At 38.6% G+C, this 17,984-nt stretch overlaps 1 protein-coding gene across 4 annotated transcripts in view; it reads right to left on the bottom strand.

Moving 5' to 3' along the window:
* GRB10 (growth factor receptor bound protein 10) overlaps positions 1 to 17,984 on the bottom strand; it is a 2,734,830-nt gene that overhangs the window by 986,314 nt on the left and 1,730,532 nt on the right. For all 4 annotated transcript variants that reach the window (XM_044064795.1, XM_044064794.1, XM_044064798.1 and 1 more), the window contains one exon: positions 5,663 to 5,804. In XM_044064795.1, the coding sequence (XP_043920730.1) occupies positions 5,663 to 5,804 (142 nt within the window). The remainder of the gene's footprint in view (positions 1 to 5,662; positions 5,805 to 17,984) is intronic.

Below are 17,984 nucleotides of genomic sequence, written 5' to 3'. Positions count from 1 at the left end.
ACCTTCATTCCTCTTCTCTCTACAGCATATCTCCACCTCTCCAGGGTCTCCTCCACCTGTTCCCTACTCTCACTACAGATCACAATGTCATCTACAAACATCATAGTCCATGGGGACTCCTGTCTGATCTCATCTGTTAACCTGTGCACCACCACTGCAAATAAGAAAGGGCTCAGAGTTGATCCTTGATGTAATCCCACCTCCACCTTAAACGAATCCATCACTCCCACCACAGACCTCACCGCTGTCACACTACCCTCGTACATATCCTGTACCACTCTTACATACTTCTCTGACACTCCCGACTTCCTCATAGAGTACCACAACTCCTCTCTAGGCACCCTGTCATATGCTTTCTCTAAGTCCACAAAGACACAATGCATCTCCTTCTGACCTTCTCTGTACTTCTCCATCAAAACTCTCAGAGCAAACATCGCATCTGTAGTGCTCTTTCCTGGCATGAAACCATACTGCTGATCACTAATCATCACCTCCCTTCATAACCTAGCTTCCACTACTCTTTCCCATAACTTCATGCTGTGACTGATCAATTTAATCCCTCTGTAGTTACTACAGCTCTGCACATCACCCTTATTCTTAAAAATCGGTACCAAAACACTTTCTCTCCATTCCTCAGGCATCCTCTCACTTTCCAATATTTCATTAAACAATCTAGCTAAAAACTCCACTGCCATTTCACCTAAACACCTCCATGCTTCCACAGGTATGTCATCCGGATCAACATCCTTTCCATTCTTCATCCTCTGCATAGCTATCCTTACTTCCTCCTTGCTAATCCACTGCACTTCATGTTTCACTATCCGCAAATCATCCAACTTTCTCTCCCTCTCATTCTCTTCATTCATCAGCCCCTCAAAGTACTCTTTCCATCTGCTCAACACACTCTCCTTGCTTGTGAGTATGTTTCCCTCATTATCCTTTATCACCTGGACAGATTCTAGGATTTAGGACACTATTAGTGAGTATCTTTGTACTTTATAATAGATGTTCTCCTTCAAACTATTAAAGTTTGAGGTTTCCTGTAGGGATTATCACAGCATCATTTAGTTGCAATAAAGGAAGTTTCTTAATGACGCTTCAAGTATGAGGATGGAGCTAAGGGGCTTGTTGAATTTGTTGCACTGGGGCCCAGCTAAGATGAATGTTAAATTTGCTGCTTAGGGGCCCTTACTTGCATCAGGTGGTGGCTGATCTTTGTGTGTAGCAATTTGTACTGCATGACTGGCTTACCTAGCTGCTCTAAGTAGAATCTAGGATGACAGCTATGTTTCCCAGAGTCACCTGTTGTTTCTTTAAGACAATTTTTGTATATGGCTTTTGTGATGCAAGAATGAGATGCCTGTTTAAATATATTACATTAAACTCACTAATGATTTATGGTGGCTTATATTCCACCTGACAATATTTTTGTTATAATTGTGGGTTTGATGGCCTTTGTCTTCAGAGGGATTCCCTGGCCCGGATACTTGGGCTGGAAGGTTTTCAGTCTTTAGGGGTATAAGCTCCTGTTGTGCTGGAGATAGTTGTAATAGGTTGGTTTTGAAGTGTGGACTGATGGGATACAGAAAAGCTTAGTGGTCATGTATAAAGGACTTTTCACTGTATTTGTTTTACGGGTATCCCAAATCCTGGGGAAGTGAAAAAATATTATTACTTAATATTTGTTATACAGACAGATGTAACATAGTGTTTATTACATTTCTTAGTAATTTAGCAATACTGGGTATATGGGCTGGATTTTATTTTACTTTAAATTTAAATTACTTATTGGATGCTCCTGAGAAAATATTTCGCTAAGATAATATTTTAATAATCTAGTAAACTGTTCTCTCATTACAGGGTTATTGATTTGGTTTACTTAATTTAGACACCATTTAGGTCAAGTGGAATAAAACCAAATAAAGAAAAAAAAGATATTTCCATCTTTGGAGAGATGGCCACACATTTGGAATTGTATTTGCATAGCAGGATTCATTATTAAAATGGATCGTCCTTTAAACTTTAACATTTTAATGATGAGCCTTTCTTACCCACCCCTACCGGCGTACCACAGGGGTCCATCCTTGGACCTATGCTATTTAATATCTTTATCAATAATTTTCTCTCTGCTATTCCTGACGCCAAAGTCATTCAATATGCAGACGACTCAACTTTAGTCTGCTCTGCCTCTAATCTCCTTGAACTGCTAACTAAAACCCAAACTGCCTTTTCAACTGCTGAGACCTGGATGCGCCAAAATCATCTCTCTTTCAATGCAAACAAATCTAAAATACTACTATTACCACCCTCAAAAACTTTCTCATATGACAAAAGTTCCTTTCAAGACCTTAGCCAAACCAACTCTCCTATCAAAGTGGTTCCCTTCGCCAAACTTCTTGGCGTTACTATAGACGAACACCTCAGGTTTGATATCCACATTCAACAAAATATAAAAAAAAAAAAACACCAAACGTTAGGAATGCTATACAGGAACAATTGCTTCCTCTCCACCTCTACTAGGCATACTCTGGCCACTACTTACATTCTTCCTTCCCTACTGTACGGCCCCTTGTCTAACTAACCTGACCTCTTCCATCACCTCTAAACTTAAAAACTGCTATAACAAAATCTCCAAATTTGCCACCAAAGCCAAAAATTCCACCCATCACTGTCTTACCCTCCAATCTCTGAATTGGCTAGAACTCACAAATTACCTAGACTACCTCCAACTTACCACTTGCTCACAGACTCATATTTCACCCAACAAAATGCCCTGCTCTAACAAACATCCTTCCCCCCTACACCTCTAATAGAACTCTCAGATCTGAACACCAAAACGTAATTACTACCCACAAACCTAAACAACCTACTAGTCAACTTCTCCTTTCTTTCTCCCTAGCTAAGAAATGCAATTCACTCCCCTCCGCACGAAGGACAACACCAAACACAGATAATTTCAAAACCCATCTATTCACATACCTGTCTTCTAAATGGAAATGTATCTGCTTTCACCCTACCTAATTCTGTTTAAGTAAATGCCCCTGGGGGGATTTCTTCCTGTGTTCCTAAACTCTCTATAACTCCCATAGCTATGTAAATACTGTAAATAGCGTCCTACTTTAAATGAATGAATGTATGTAAATAGTTTCTTACTTTAAATGAATGAATGTATGTCTAAATGAATCTGTACAGTATGATCCATATGATCTGTCACAATGGGCTAAGTTGCTCATGCTTTGTACTGAATTCATATATTTGTAAATTGTTCTTTTAACTGTAACTTTTCCAGACTTGTATCTTTACTGTATTCTGTGTTATGGAGCTTTTCTCCCTGGGCCTCCACTGAAAACGGGCACTCTGGGCCCAGTGGACTTCCCCGGTAATCAAACTGGAAATAAATAAATAAATAAGCCTCTGTGAAATGTGTAGCTTTTTCCAATTAATAGTGAAACTTTCTTTTGTGCAGAAGTTATTTTGTTAACTTTGTCTTCCATTCTAAGATGCTAAATTAAAAGTAAGGTAGCAACAGATCCAGCAAACCAGAAGTCTGATAAAGGTGTTACCTTGGAATAACAGGGCCTGCACAGTAAATGTTAGTAAGCTGTGGTTAGCAAGCACCAATGTGTGATGGTAGGGTATAATACTAAGGTACAACACACTCCTCTTTTACGATGTTAAAGATGGCTGCTATGGCTTTGGCCCTATGGTGAAGAGGGATAAAGCCCTATCTACTAGCCAGATGAACTGAGTTTGATTAGTGGTTCAGGGACTGAAAGGACCAAGGCAAGGGAAAGTGGAAGTGACCATACTGGGGACACAGAGGTAGTGAGACCTGCTGTACGTCTGACACCAAAAGGAGTGTCAGGATACTACCCGCAGGAGCTACTGTGTTGGTGATTCATCCAGCATGCCATGGTAGCTAGTCTCATGCCATGCAAAGGCACATACAGAGAACCCTACAGACAGCACTATTTAGGCAAAGCTGTCAGCTGTCACAGACAGGGAAATAGGATTCTCACATAGATTAAGGCCTGCCAGTGCCTGACTCATACCACCAAAGGATCAAATGAGTTGATAATAATCTTGCCTTAGTGGAACAAATGGGTCATAATGCTCTTCCAGTAACTAGAGAACAAATGGCCAGCTCTCACCCTGGTTAGGAAGGAATCGGCTAATATCGTGATAGACAGGGAAGCTACAAATCCTGTGGAATGAGGAATTAAAGAAAAAATGCAATGTTGTACATCGAAAAATACTGAGGAAAGTGCAAAAAGTGAACTAATTATTTTCCCTTTTTTATTTAGTTTCAAGAGAAAATTTAGCCAGTTAGTATATATCACTGCAATATGCTCTTGAAACTTTGAAGGAACGTACGAGAATGGCGAAGATTAAGATTGGTAGATGTTATATCATGCAGTTGTAAGTTACGCAAAGCAGAAAGGTGGCACGATCTTTTTATGCATGATACTGTAGTAAGATAAAAGGGCAGTATCAGTCATAGTGTTATTCTGTGTATATATATATATATATATATATATTTTTTTTTGTGTATATGACAGTTCATCGTATACTCATTCCAGAGATTCCCATGAACCCTAACTAATCAAGAATAACTGAAAGAACATAATTCCATTGAAAATACAAAAACACTTTTTTTTTTGTTTGTTTTTGCAAGGGAGCCTTGCACCTCCTACCTTCTGCTAAATAAAGACACCAACTCCTAGATTGTACTACAGTGGGGAAAAGGCAAATTTCCTGATCCCCACTGTATCACAGTCTCACACAATACAAAAGATGGTATGTACAATAAAACTGATTTTTTATCACACATTTTGGCTTTTTTCATGGTCAACAAAAGAAACATTTAACAACCTGTACTTAACCATTTACTCTCGTTCCTGTACACAAGACTAGATGTACTTTTATGTATGTAACTGTTTTATATTCCATTAATGCTATCAATGAAGAGTGATTCTGTAAGAAAAATTAACATGATGGCAATAAATAATATGTTTCAACTGAGTTCCTAGAACTCACAGAGCAAGAATGCAATGCTTTTTGTCATGTTAGTGGCTCTGGTTGTTTGGTAATTATGTGGTGGGTGACTGTAATTGATTCCTTCTGCTAGTATTCTGAATTCTCAAAAGCTCAAGGAATGAACTCAAAAAAATACTAACTTGCAATTCTTGTGTGTAGTTTGATGCCATACTGAAGTCATAAAAAGCTCTTCGCTCTACTGGGTATGAGCAGTACACTCTCCCTGTGCTGCCCCCGTGCTAACCAGCACTCACCGCTGGTTATGACTTCAGTATGACATTACATTGTACACACTATTAAAGTCCAGCATTTTTTCAAAGTCCCCAGATGTCGAGGATTCAAAAGGACAACAAAAGGAATCATTTCAATTAACCACATAATTACCAAAGTGCCTGGACTGTCATAATTAAAGGTACAGACACTGCATAACAATAATGATAGCTATCACTAGTAACATTAAAACATTGAAATCACCACCTATGTGCTTTTTAATGCATATTAGAAAGGTATTCGTTTTCTTACAAGCCTTATATCCATTGACCGATCATATATCAGACACAACTAAGTTTACAATGCTCTTTCTAACGCAAACCAAAACATGAAGTAAATTATAACCAGTACTCACATATTTAGCATTTGGTTTACCCTGAGGTAAAGATCCAGGTGACAATACAGGTGAACCAGCAGGACTGCAAAGTTCTGGAAAGGGGTTTGGGATAGCTGGCAAAGATGATGTTCGAAATTGCTGCTCTTCCTCCTGTAGTCGTCTAGAAAGGAAAAGAAACCAGCACTGAAATTATCACTCTGCCTACAACCTCTGCAAAATCAATACACACAGCAGTTTTAAAAAACAGGCCATCATTTAAAGAGCAACATGTTTCCCAATTACTTTCAGACTTAACAAGAATTTCAGTGTTTTGCTGCATCTTGGCTGAAGCAACTGAAACAAGCTTTATTATGCTAATGACCCAGCTATCATTATCTCATCAACTACCTCAGGCTTCCTAGTAACAAGAGTTTTATGTGGCATGATGATATCACTGGGAGGAACATGATGACATCACAGAGGAGTAAGCCAGAATAACAGGACAGAGCTGTACTAATTTAATTGCCTTGCAAATCATGAATGCCATAGACAGGTGTAAAACATCTGACAACTCTGTAATTTACTGATATTAAACCAGTACAAACATTAAATACACTGACTACTGGGTGATTTAACTTTTAATAGTGTATGTTATCTGTTCATAACGTCAATCTATGCACAGATAATTAGATGTCTGATTCCAAATTTGTAAACGGGTGCAAGTGATCTGAATATTGCTGATTTTGTGTTGATCTTCTTTACTTTTACATGGTCTGTTAGGGCAAGGTGACTGTCCTAGCAGCCAAAATAAACATTTTCTGCTCTCTGTATTGCTAATACACCATGTGCACTTCTAGTATTCAAGATATTTTTAGCCCTGCTGTTGTGCCATGCTTAACTGATTCCATTCACTGAAGTAGGCCAACACTGACCACAATAAGTTATTTACAAGTTTAGTAAATTAAGTCTTGCCTGCCTTCTACTATCTAGTGAAAGGCAAAGCTGCATTCTTCTCTGCAGTTCTCTATTTTCTCATTTTAACATTTGACATCCTTGGCTACTGGGATCTGATATTATGTTACAGAAACAGGATACTAAGAGCAATATAAGGGCAAGGTAAGTGACATGCTTTTTACAGCGATCATATGCCATGACACATGAACCAGCAGAAAAGCTCAGTATCCTGCCCTAGGATCTTGGCTTCATTTCCTAGTTCCCTGACTTACACGAAAAAAGTTCCACAATAGGCACACTTATTCACGAGAATAAATGTAGCTTGGAGTACTGCCAGCCAGTCTGATTACATTGCCAATATCAAATTTATTAAATACAATATGAAATAAAAGAAAAATAATCTTGTATTTGCATTGTGCAGGCCACTCTTAATAACGTTACTAAGTGCATATAAAAACATGGCATTGTGGATGATCAGTTACCATTCAGGGTTGTGACTGGTACCATCCAGTCTGTCAGAGGCCATTACCTGAAAGAATGGAAACTGCCATATACATACTTAGAGCAGCAGAAGTCCAAGTTCACCCTCAACGATTATTTACTTTTTCACCAATGAGTCATACTGGCTGAAACTGATCAAAGGAGGAGCCAGTGCAGAGGATATCAGGGAATCTCTTTTTATAATGAGAATCTTCAGTCCCAGGCGTGCAACCACCTTAGCCTAGGGGAGTCTCAGGTAAAAAGGATGAGCTTAGAACATGAAAAAGATCCAAGGTATAGCCTTTGGTGACTTCTCCCACCAACCCACTACTGGGAATGGACTACTATTCCAAAGGGTACATGAAAATTCCTTCTCAACCTCCTCCCAGACTAGGAGTGGTTAGGCTGGGAATCAGGGCTGCTCATGAGATTCCTAATAAAGATCTTCTTTGCCTCCTAAGTTTTACCAAGTACCTTGGATATGAAACACAAGGCCTAAGCCCTAATTAATAATAAGCCACAATTCCCCCTCAGGCATAGTAGAAAAGCTAAATATTATGAAAGTAAACCCCTATGTCAACCACTGGATTGCCAATCGGCTAACAGATAGGATGCACATAATCAAATTAGAAGTTACCGCCACATAAAAAAAAAAAAGGTCACCAATGGAAGTCCCCCATGATTCTGTGCTAGGAACTATCCTCTTTGACATTTACTTTTCTGAAGTAAAAGCCAGTACCAAGGGATCTGGCTGACTAAGTTTGTGGATAATTGCAATCTAGGAGAAGTCACTGAATCCCCAAATGACTTACCCATCCTGCAGGAAGGTTTGTCTCAATTACATAACTGGTGCCAAAATCATGAACTAAAACTAAATGCTAAAAAACGCATTACTATATCCTTTGGGAATTCATCTACCCCAGGCAACTACCACACTGACAATACAATAACATACTCCACTAACAGCTGACCCATTTATTCGGGATTTGAGAACTTATGGAACAGTGAAGAAGACATGCAGGTAGGTGCGTGCATGAATGGGTGTGCCTTCTTTAAAGGCTGGGCATCAGGCTGGCATCACAGCACCATAAAAATCCACTGCCAATCATTAGCAGACCCGAGTTCCGCTGTGGCGACTCTAACTAGGAAAAGCCGAAAGACATTCGTTTATGGAACAGTGACCAAACTTTTGACCAACATGTGTCTATTGTTGTAAGAAAGTGCTTCTATATTTCACAGCTTATAAAAAAAGGGATTGTGTCGACATCTAGGAAGTCATTGTTCCATTTTTCTCAGCCCTCATAAAGCCAGCCACTGAATATAATGCCCTCTTAGCATCCATCTGTCCAGATGCATGAAACAAATGGAATGCCCATAGAAATAGCTTACTAAAAAGGTAAAAGGCATAAATAGCATCCTACATGACATGACGCAAAGCCCCTTCACTATACTTAGTATCCTATAGACTGCTAAGAGGTGACCTGTGTCTGACATACAAGGCATCCTCCAACCCATTACTGATGGATTTACTGCACATCAGGAAGTCAAAAGGCATCAGAAATACTCAGTCTAGGGATCTAAACCTCTTCTGCAACATTAACAGTGTGATTTGAAGGGACAGGTATATCTCACAGAGGATACCGCTGCTTTGGAACTCACAGAGGATACCGCTGCTTTGGAACGGACTCCCTTATCCACATAAAACCAATTTCATCTCTGTCCACATTCAAACGCAACTTGGATTTCTGGATGGGAAACAGAAATTCTTCCCCAGGACTGCCACCTGTAATACTAATAGATAAAGGAAAGGCAGCTCCTAAATGCTTTATCTCATGCAAAGAGTCCCTCAAATTATCTATAGTATGATCCCAGTTATTCTCATTAGGGGTAATATATAATTATCCCAACCATGGGATGGGTAAGGCCAATTTTTAACAAAATGGGATATGTTATTTTGAGCACAAAAAGGGAAACTGGCTAAGCTTAAAATGGCCCACAAGGGCAGCTAGTCTAGGATTTACCTATGAACCTATTCATGTGAGGATGATGGCTTTTGGACTGCTACTGTTGCAGCTAGGCCACTTACTGCATTTATATAGAAATGTATCTCTATCACTTTGCTAACTCTGCAGTGACCTGATAAAGTTCCCCCAAGAAGGGTAAAAGGTTTAACCTAGAGTAATTGGCTTTCTCTTTCATAGACCTTATCCATCTATCTCAGGCTTGAACAGCAACAGCCTTCTTACATGATGTATTCATAAAGGTCGGCCTTGAGAAGTGTGTTAGGTGTATAAAGTGGTCTTCACTTCCTCAGTGAAAGGTGCCAAGTGAAGCCAGAACTATCCATGGATTGTAATTATGATTTCTGCTGTATGCCTCACTGCATTTTTGGGCTACATGCCATCTGCACCATAAATCAGCTAATTTAGGAATATTTTGTTACATCTGCTTTGACTGTCTTTAACCTGGCATAGCCTCAATACCTTCTGCAGCTTTTCCTAATAAACCCTGCTAGTAATAGAATATGTGGATCTGGTAATACTGTACCTGCACTGCCAGAATATGAATGTCAATTTCGGCATAGCATCTGCGTAAAAATACATTACTTTCACAGGCATTGGAAAAAGCACTAGCCAACAGCTTAAAATGATTGCAAGAGAGCAGAATGCAGTATTTTGCTGTTAATTAAAAATGTCAACCACACTGCTTTCACAAGTGCTGTCAAAAGCACCAGAAAATAACTGAAACTCTGCTCATCACAGGAGGAAACTATTCTTCCTTTACTTTATCATCATGGAGAATCAACCATTGGATTGTCCAATAACTATGGTGATATAACATACACCATTTTGTTCTTCATAAAACATACATTGCATTTATAAGCACACTGAGAAATGCCAACAAACAGCTAAACATTACTTTACATGATTTAAAGCAAACATGATCATGGGGAAGCTATTTACAACATTTTGCTCACAATTAAACAGTTATGCTGCTTTTACAAATACTGACAGAAGCCTACCAACTTTAACATACCACTGAAACTGATTGTACTCAAGGTGAGCTGAAACACTGTTGCTTTGATGTCTATGATCATAGGAATGCAACGCACAGTGTTTCAAAATGATTGTGAGGAAATAAAATACATTTAATGGATTGTTACTGAAGAAAATTGCAGTGACTTTATTTTTGCTTTGTTGATATTCATTAGCAATGGTTTCTTATTACCCTTTTTTTGGACAGTAAGTCATACTCATTAGTTAGGCACTTACCTACTGTGCTACCACAGCACCTTTCTGATGCAACATCTTACACTTTAAAATGTGAACAAACCAACTCACACTACTTACTGACAAGTGTTGACACCAGAAATAAATGCTGAACAGATGAAACAAAAATCACCATTTCCTACTGAAAAACAATGGTATGGCTCTTCATAACTAATAGTGCAAATTTTAGAATCTTCAGACCAAAACAACTGCAGCTAGAAATTAATATTTTAAAAGCTTGCCCATAAACTCTGTCAATACAATCAATGGCTCAAGTCTGAAAAATGCAGTACAGGTGCCGGAAGGCCAAGCTTGGGAAGTAATAAATATGCAGTAGACTCCAAATTGTCCTTCCTAGATGGAAAACAGGTAGCTAAGAACAGTGGCAGCAACAGACTGCAAATCTCAGTCATGGGCATCAAAATAATAAAGGCAAATGGAAATCCACTGTGAGAGAAGATTTACAGAAAAAAAATTGTGTGGTTGGCCTATAGTCCTGACATTGTACACCTCTTATCCCATAAATGGCAAAGCATGAAGAAAAATCCTGTCTTTCTGCATTGAGACAGTTCTTTCACTCATTATCAGGAATGAAGAATTAACCAAATTTATACTTACATTGTATTTGCTTAACAGATGAGAGAGACAATGTGCCAACCTAGTCTGCCATATAGCAGTAAGGATTCCTGGTTTTCACCCAAGTTGCCCAGGTGCAACTCCTGGTATGGAAATGGGCTAGTCTTTTTGTATTTTGTACTGGGGGTTGGCATAATGGTTTAGGTATCTACCTTACAACCACAAGTATAGGATATGATTTATACTTTGGGAAGAATGGTTAGGCTTAAAAAAGACTCCCAGGATCATTAGCCTGGTAAATACCTATGAACCCTACAAACCTATGTTTCCATCACATAAAATGCAACTTGCAGGTCATGGAACTTGTTTCTAATAAAAATATTTACTACAATTAAACATCAACACTTCCTTCTTCTTGTCTTTCAGTAACCTGAAATAGTTGGCAGAAAGATTTTCAAAGAAGGACATGAAAACTGAGTCTGAAGAATTACTAAACTAGGATAAACATCATTTCATAGAATAAATGATAAAACCAAAGACACCAACAATGAGCACTTTCTAGGGTAAAATACGTCAGCTGAAGGTCTTTGGAAAGACATGCCAAACCTGATTTCATCAATGTTCAGTCAAAATACTAAGCATGGCTATGGGGATGAGATTAAGCATTCATGACAATGATGAGTTCAGTTTTTAAATTTATTTTGCACTTGTCATTTTTAGTTCTGCAATATCTTGTATTTTCTGTGGTACAAGATTATGCTTTTTTGGATGCTTCCTACTTCAGACTAACTGCTACACCAATGGAGTAGGCTACAGATGCCTTACATGAATATTCTTAGCTCTTGGTAGTCTGGAAAAGCTTATCTGGTCTCCTAAGCATAAGTGTGACCTCTACTTTTTACTTGCTCCTGTGCATGATCAGAAACATCAGGTGATTTGCAGGAGGAACCACCCAAGAAGTAGGTGGGGAGGAAAAAACTTCCTGAGATAGCTGCCCTTTGAGCGAGATTAGTTCAGTAGGTCATTAGCCCTCTGTTGCATCAGTTCTAGGATTCTCCAAACTTGTGGTCATCAAGAGGGGAGAGTGGGGAAGATGACCCCTCAAGAACTACATCCAGGGTGGTGGAATTCTGACACTTTGTTTTGCATGTCCTCCTCCTCCAGCTAATACTAGAAGAGGCCTTTGTCTGAATGTGCAGAATACGATTCAAATTCAGATAATCTCTCTTTTATATTAGATACAGCTCTCCACCTCATCTTTTTTGGGAAAATAAAGATGACAAAGTTAGGGAACTTGACTGAAAAGCATTGAGAGTTGGAGCAGATGACTATGTTGACTATGATGGAGGGTGTCAGCTTCAAAATTTGCTCCACAGCATTTTAAAACTCTCAAGTATCAATGCCAAGGATCCCAGTGTTGTAGCCTTCTGGAGTGGAGATGGTCCTGGTACCAAAAATGTTGCCACTGAAAAGAATGGACCAGCACTCTACCCTGAGGGAGGCGTGAATACTGCAAAACTGTTGAGTTGGTCATCGATGACAGTATCTCTATGTACATCAAAGTCCACACCAGTACTGATCCATTGACATCACCACTACATTTCCTGTTACATTACTGAGGAGCTTAATGCCAACTCACCTGTGCAGTCAATGCCAGAGTTAATGGCAAGTCTGTCTCTTCCAATACACGTGTTATTAGAAAAGGCCCAAGGGACTACAGAAGAGGATGACAGGATCAACCCTTGGTGCCCTACAGAAAGAGAGCGAAGGGAGGATTCCCAATTCAATCTGTACCATAACCAATGCTCTCTTCAACTTTCCCCAGTCTGTATGTAAGGAGGGTTTCAGAAGGGAACTGAAGGAGTAAACTGAGATTGCAAAAGATGGTTGAGACAAAAAATATCTAGACAGCACCTCCAAAGAAATGCTACTGGCTCATTAATGGTGAAGCTGATCCTCAGCTACTACAACTTCTACTTGGAACTTGAGAAACATTATTGATAGAAGTAGTATTTGATTTTTCTGAAATAGCCACAGCAGAAAAATATCTCTTGTGAATCTTAGCTACAGGAAGGGAAATTTAAACCACACTAGTAGTACTGGCACCATTTGGTGTTCTCTGATGTCTCTTTATTTATCTATTTATTTATTTACATTTGTTTACCGGGAAATTCCAATTGGACACAGGTCCTTTTTCAGTGGAGGCCCGGGGAGAAAACCTCCACAGAACAATAAATGAGCAGCAGAGTACATGAAGAACAATTGAATATACATGCAATAGCAAATAATACATACTGCAGCAAACATTAGCTATACATACAATATGAAACATAGTAATAAACAGATATACCAATATCTAGCTAGAGGCTAGGAATAAAGGTAGGATGTATACACAGATAGTACTAAGCTCAAACAGATACTGTTCTAAACTCATATACCTAAATCTTATAGACAAATATTGCACTAAACTCAAGCAGATATAAAGCGGTAGCCCCACATGAAGGTGGAACAAGCTAGAAGGTCTAATGGGATGGAAGGGGAAGATAGAGGAGTAAGAGAGGAGACTGAGTGAGTAGCATACGTGATGGTGACAAGAAGCTAGGTGTAAGTCAGTTGGATAAGTATTTGGAGTTGAGATGAAGTGAGTTAGATAAACATGTTATAACAGGTCTGAGAGACTGAATGAGTAGGGAAGGGGAGGGTAAAGGGTGAGCCAGAGCCTGAAGAGGAAGGAATGCAATGATCAGATGGTGTGAGGCACGGTGGCTAGGGAGGGGAGAGGAAGGGGAGGTAAAAGGAGGGTTACTAGTCGGGATTGGTGCATGGGCATAACCAGAGCCTTTTTAAGTGAGTTTTTAGTGCAGTCTTGAAGTGATTGCAAGAAGGTAGTGTGGTTATAGAGGTGGGGAGATTGTTCTATAATCTGGATATGACGCAGGAGAATAGTGCTTCTCCTGCTGAGTTCTTGGGTTTGATCACTGGAAGTAGATTTTTGCTGCTGGAGCATAGAGGTCTAGTGGAGCAGTAGGGCTGGAGAATGTTTTGAAGGGATGGGACTTTAACAGGATAGTTTACTAAGTTGTGGGCAAGGGAGAGTTGATTCAGGTGAAGAAGTTGAGGGAGTTTAAGTCGGTCAAGTTTTCTAAGTGAGATAAAGTGGTGGCTGCGATAGATGCACCAGTGGCAAACTTAGCAATTTTAATTGTAGCAAGCCTTCCGCTTGTTTAAGTCTGTTTGTCTAAGGTAGGTACGTATAGGAGAGGTGTAGAGTAAAGTGGAGATTAGCTGGGAATTGGCAGCAGAAATTCTGGCTGTCTTGGTGAGGAATTGTTTGTTTCTGTACACTGCACCTAGTTTTTTCTGAACCTTTTTTACGGTAAGAGAAATTTGAGTGTCAAATCTGAGATTGTTATCCATCTCAATACTAAGTAGCTTGGTGTGTTCTGTTGGGGAGATGACAGTATTGTCTTTGGCTAGAATATTAAAGTGGGGGATAACTGGGTTAGACTTAGTGGATTGGAAGATAAGGAGTTCAGTCTTGCTTGGTTTGAGTAATAACTGGGCATTAGATAGACAGTTTTCTACAAATGAAAAGGCTTCCTGTGTGATCTTATGAAGTTCAGGTATAGTTGGGGCTGAGCAGACGAGGGTGGAGTACTCTGCATACTGTATAAGAGAAGCATGCTTGGTGGGTCTGAATAGATCTCTGGTGAAGAGTGAGAACAGTAGGGGACCAAGGATGGAGCCTTGGGGAACACCGAGTGTTACAGGAAGTCAAGGAGATAGTTCATTATTCCAGACACTGATTGTTGGTGGACAGTTAGATAGCGGTGAAATCAATCAGTAGCTAACTGGGAAAAGGATAGGTTAGTGAGAACAGACAATAGTTACAATGATTACAAATAGTCATTCCCTACTCTGAACCCCTGTTTTAACAGCATATAATCCCATTTTGGTCCTTGACATCCCATGGTGAATTTCAGATAATCTGACGTAGTATTAATATTTAAAATGGGATTATATGCTACCTGCATTACAAAAGTGGTCACCCCAAATATATATATGACCTCCAATGATTTAGACCTGGATGTTGAATTTGCATTTATTTCATCTTTATTTACTATCAGCAAGAAGGAGGTTTTGTCCAAGAGGGCAACCAAATATTTCCCATTGTTAAATCTTATTATGGAAGATGTTGATATAGTTGGTAGTAAGGGAACAGTTAATAAGGTGGATCCAAACTTGATATGTTCCTTGGAAATGAGTTAGATTCAAAATATTTTGAGGAAGAACTGGAGTATCATTAGAGGTAACAAAGACATCTTTCAGGTATTAGGTGAGAAACCTGTTTTTGTACAAAAGAGTGGTTTAAACTTAAAGAGGATGTTTGAGAAACAGCAAAATAGTGCTGTTAAATGACTATTTGTAATCATTGTAACTTTACCTTATATTTCCATTAGTTCCCAGGCACAGTTAATTGTGGAACTAGAGGTGATGCCATTCATTGTTTTGTCCTCATTTCAAAAATTTTTATTTTCTGTGTTAGAGGTGGGGAGGAAAGACATGAGAGAAGGTGACTAATCTTTCTGGCAAATTAAATTAATGGATTAAATGAAACTGTTAATATTAAATGTCATTTGAAACAACGTAGGTTAAATGTAAATAAAGCAGGATATTCAATATTTACTCATTTTAGTTAGAATTTTAGAATATTTTAGTTTATGCAGGAGATTAGAAGCAATTTAATTGATTTGTTTAATTAGTCACATGATTATTTATCACATGACTGTTTTATTCAGATGTTTTAATGTTACTATTCTGATGAAGTTTACAGCAGTTTCATTTTTTTCTTCCTGCCTTCCTGGACGTTTGGATTTTATTAGTGAGAACAGAGATTAGTAGTTTGCATGAGGCCATGTCAAAAGCCTTGGATAGATCCAGAAATATAGCAGAGGAGAACAGGCCATTATTTTTATGCTGAAGGATAACATTAGTGAAAGACAGCAAGGCGGTAGTAGTGCTGTGGTATGGCCTAAAGCCTTGCTGGGTGCTGGAGAGGAGGTTATTAGCTAAGAGGTAGTCTAAGACTTGAGAATGGATGCATTTCTCAAGTATCTTGAAAAGTGGAGAAAGGATGGCTATGGGGCAGTAATTGGAAAGTTCAGTGGAGGAGCCATCTTTTATTGAGGGGAATGATGTGGGATATTTTCCACAGTATGGGGACATAGCTTTCTGATAACGGCCGATTAATTAAGATAGGGACTAGATAAGCTAGTGCTTCTGCTGCTATTTTTAGGTATTAAGTTTTGTAGGCTTAAGTTTCAATAGAAGTTTTTTTATATAGGAGGTAGGCACTGATGAAAAAGAAAAGACTGTGGTCTCTTACGCTTAGCACAGGTGCATAAATAGAAGGCAACAACCCTTTAAAAATTAGGTTATTTGTTTTCCTTTCCTGAAGGTTTCTCATTCCAAATTTCTCACCTATGTCAGAGTTAGAAGGTAAGTGATCCACCCCTAGACATACAATACTGACTTGGGGAATTTTGTGACCGTATTTAGCACTCTTTCTAAACCCTGAAGCTTTAGCTTTATCCATGTTAGACAAGTAGTAAAAGGCAACAGATAACAACAATAATTAATGCATCACATGAATAAGCACCTACTGATCAAGAAACAACAGCCTGAACACAAACTCTGCAAACTAAGAAGGCAAGTGAAGGGAACTGGAAGGAAAAAGTGGGACAAACTGAAAACTAGCAAGACAGAGAGAGACAAGTAAAGAAAAACTTGAAACCACCTGACTTGTAAGTCACAGTAAGCCCACAATTTAGTAAAAAAAAAAAAAGCCAATAAATAATCTGGTGTGAACAAAGCTAGGGAAAAAGGTTGAATGAGCTATGAACCTGTTGCAAATTCCAAACCTGGGAGCACCTCTTGATACTGCAAAATACCAACAAATGAGACCTGGGTAGAAGGGAGTGTGGTGTACTAAGGAACCAACCTAATGAAGGTAGTTTTGTTCCAGCGAGTCTTAAAGGTGACAAGCATGTGCTATCTGCCGCTACCAGTACTGTTGCTGAAGTGAAAGGAATGGATCAGGTGAGACCAAAATGTATATTTTATGATACATAAAAAACAATTAATATGGTACAATATGGTTTAAACCAGTATACAATACAGTAAATTAGTTTGCAAAAGTAACTTTACATAGGACAAAACAGACAACTAATGATTGAAAAGGTGAAACTCTACTCTACAGTTACTCCTCTCCCCCACAGTAACAGAACTTCACTTATGATGTAATTTTTTTTACAGAGACGTATCTTATGATATACTGTGATAGGCATAAGAATTTAATCAACTTTTTAAAATCGGACATCTGAAGCCTTGTAGCACTGATTTTTTCTTATTTTGATTAATGCAGATCTTACACAGCAACTGTCAAGCACATGCTAATAATATTATTACTGAGATTATTTCAGCTGTGTGATGACACAAATGACCCTAACACAAGCCCTTATAATATTTTATTACCTTTGACCTAGTGTAAGAGGGGTTTAAACTGCAAATGTGCTTCTTTGATGTTGAAGACATTACAAGATGACACTAATTGACAAAAAAATGTCTAAGACTACCAGTGACACGGCAGACATTAGATTTTAAGGAAAATGACAAGATAGGTACTTACTGAATTTTAAAGAGGAAAATAAATGGGACTGTGCACATAAAAGTGCTATCATATGACAGTGCATTAGAATAAGCTGGCAGTAGCTGTTAAGTACAAGAAAAAAATGTTCTGTGTTTGCCTTTTTAAGGGACTGCATTATGAAATGAAGTCATTATTTGTTGCATGTCCCCTGAAAGCAAACTGATATTGAACAAATTCACTAGCAATGGCCATGTAGTATCTTCATATGCACTACATTTGCTGACTCAGGAAAGGGAATGACAGATTTATGGGATAAATACCTGCAACATGCTGACACTTTGCAAGACATTTCAACTAGAAAAAAGCAAAGCAATAAGGTTGATTACTTCACAAAATAATATCAGTTCTAATAATTGTTATATTAAGGCACAGC

This window comes from Protopterus annectens, chromosome 3.part0 (genome assembly GCF_019279795.1).
Source record: "Protopterus annectens isolate FY-2018-M chromosome 3.part0, PAN1.0, whole genome shotgun sequence".
Classification (NCBI taxonomy): Eukaryota; Metazoa; Chordata; order Ceratodontiformes; family Protopteridae; genus Protopterus; species Protopterus annectens.
The sequence above is the reverse complement of the archived record's forward strand: the minus strand, read 5'-3'. Positions and strand labels throughout refer to the sequence as shown.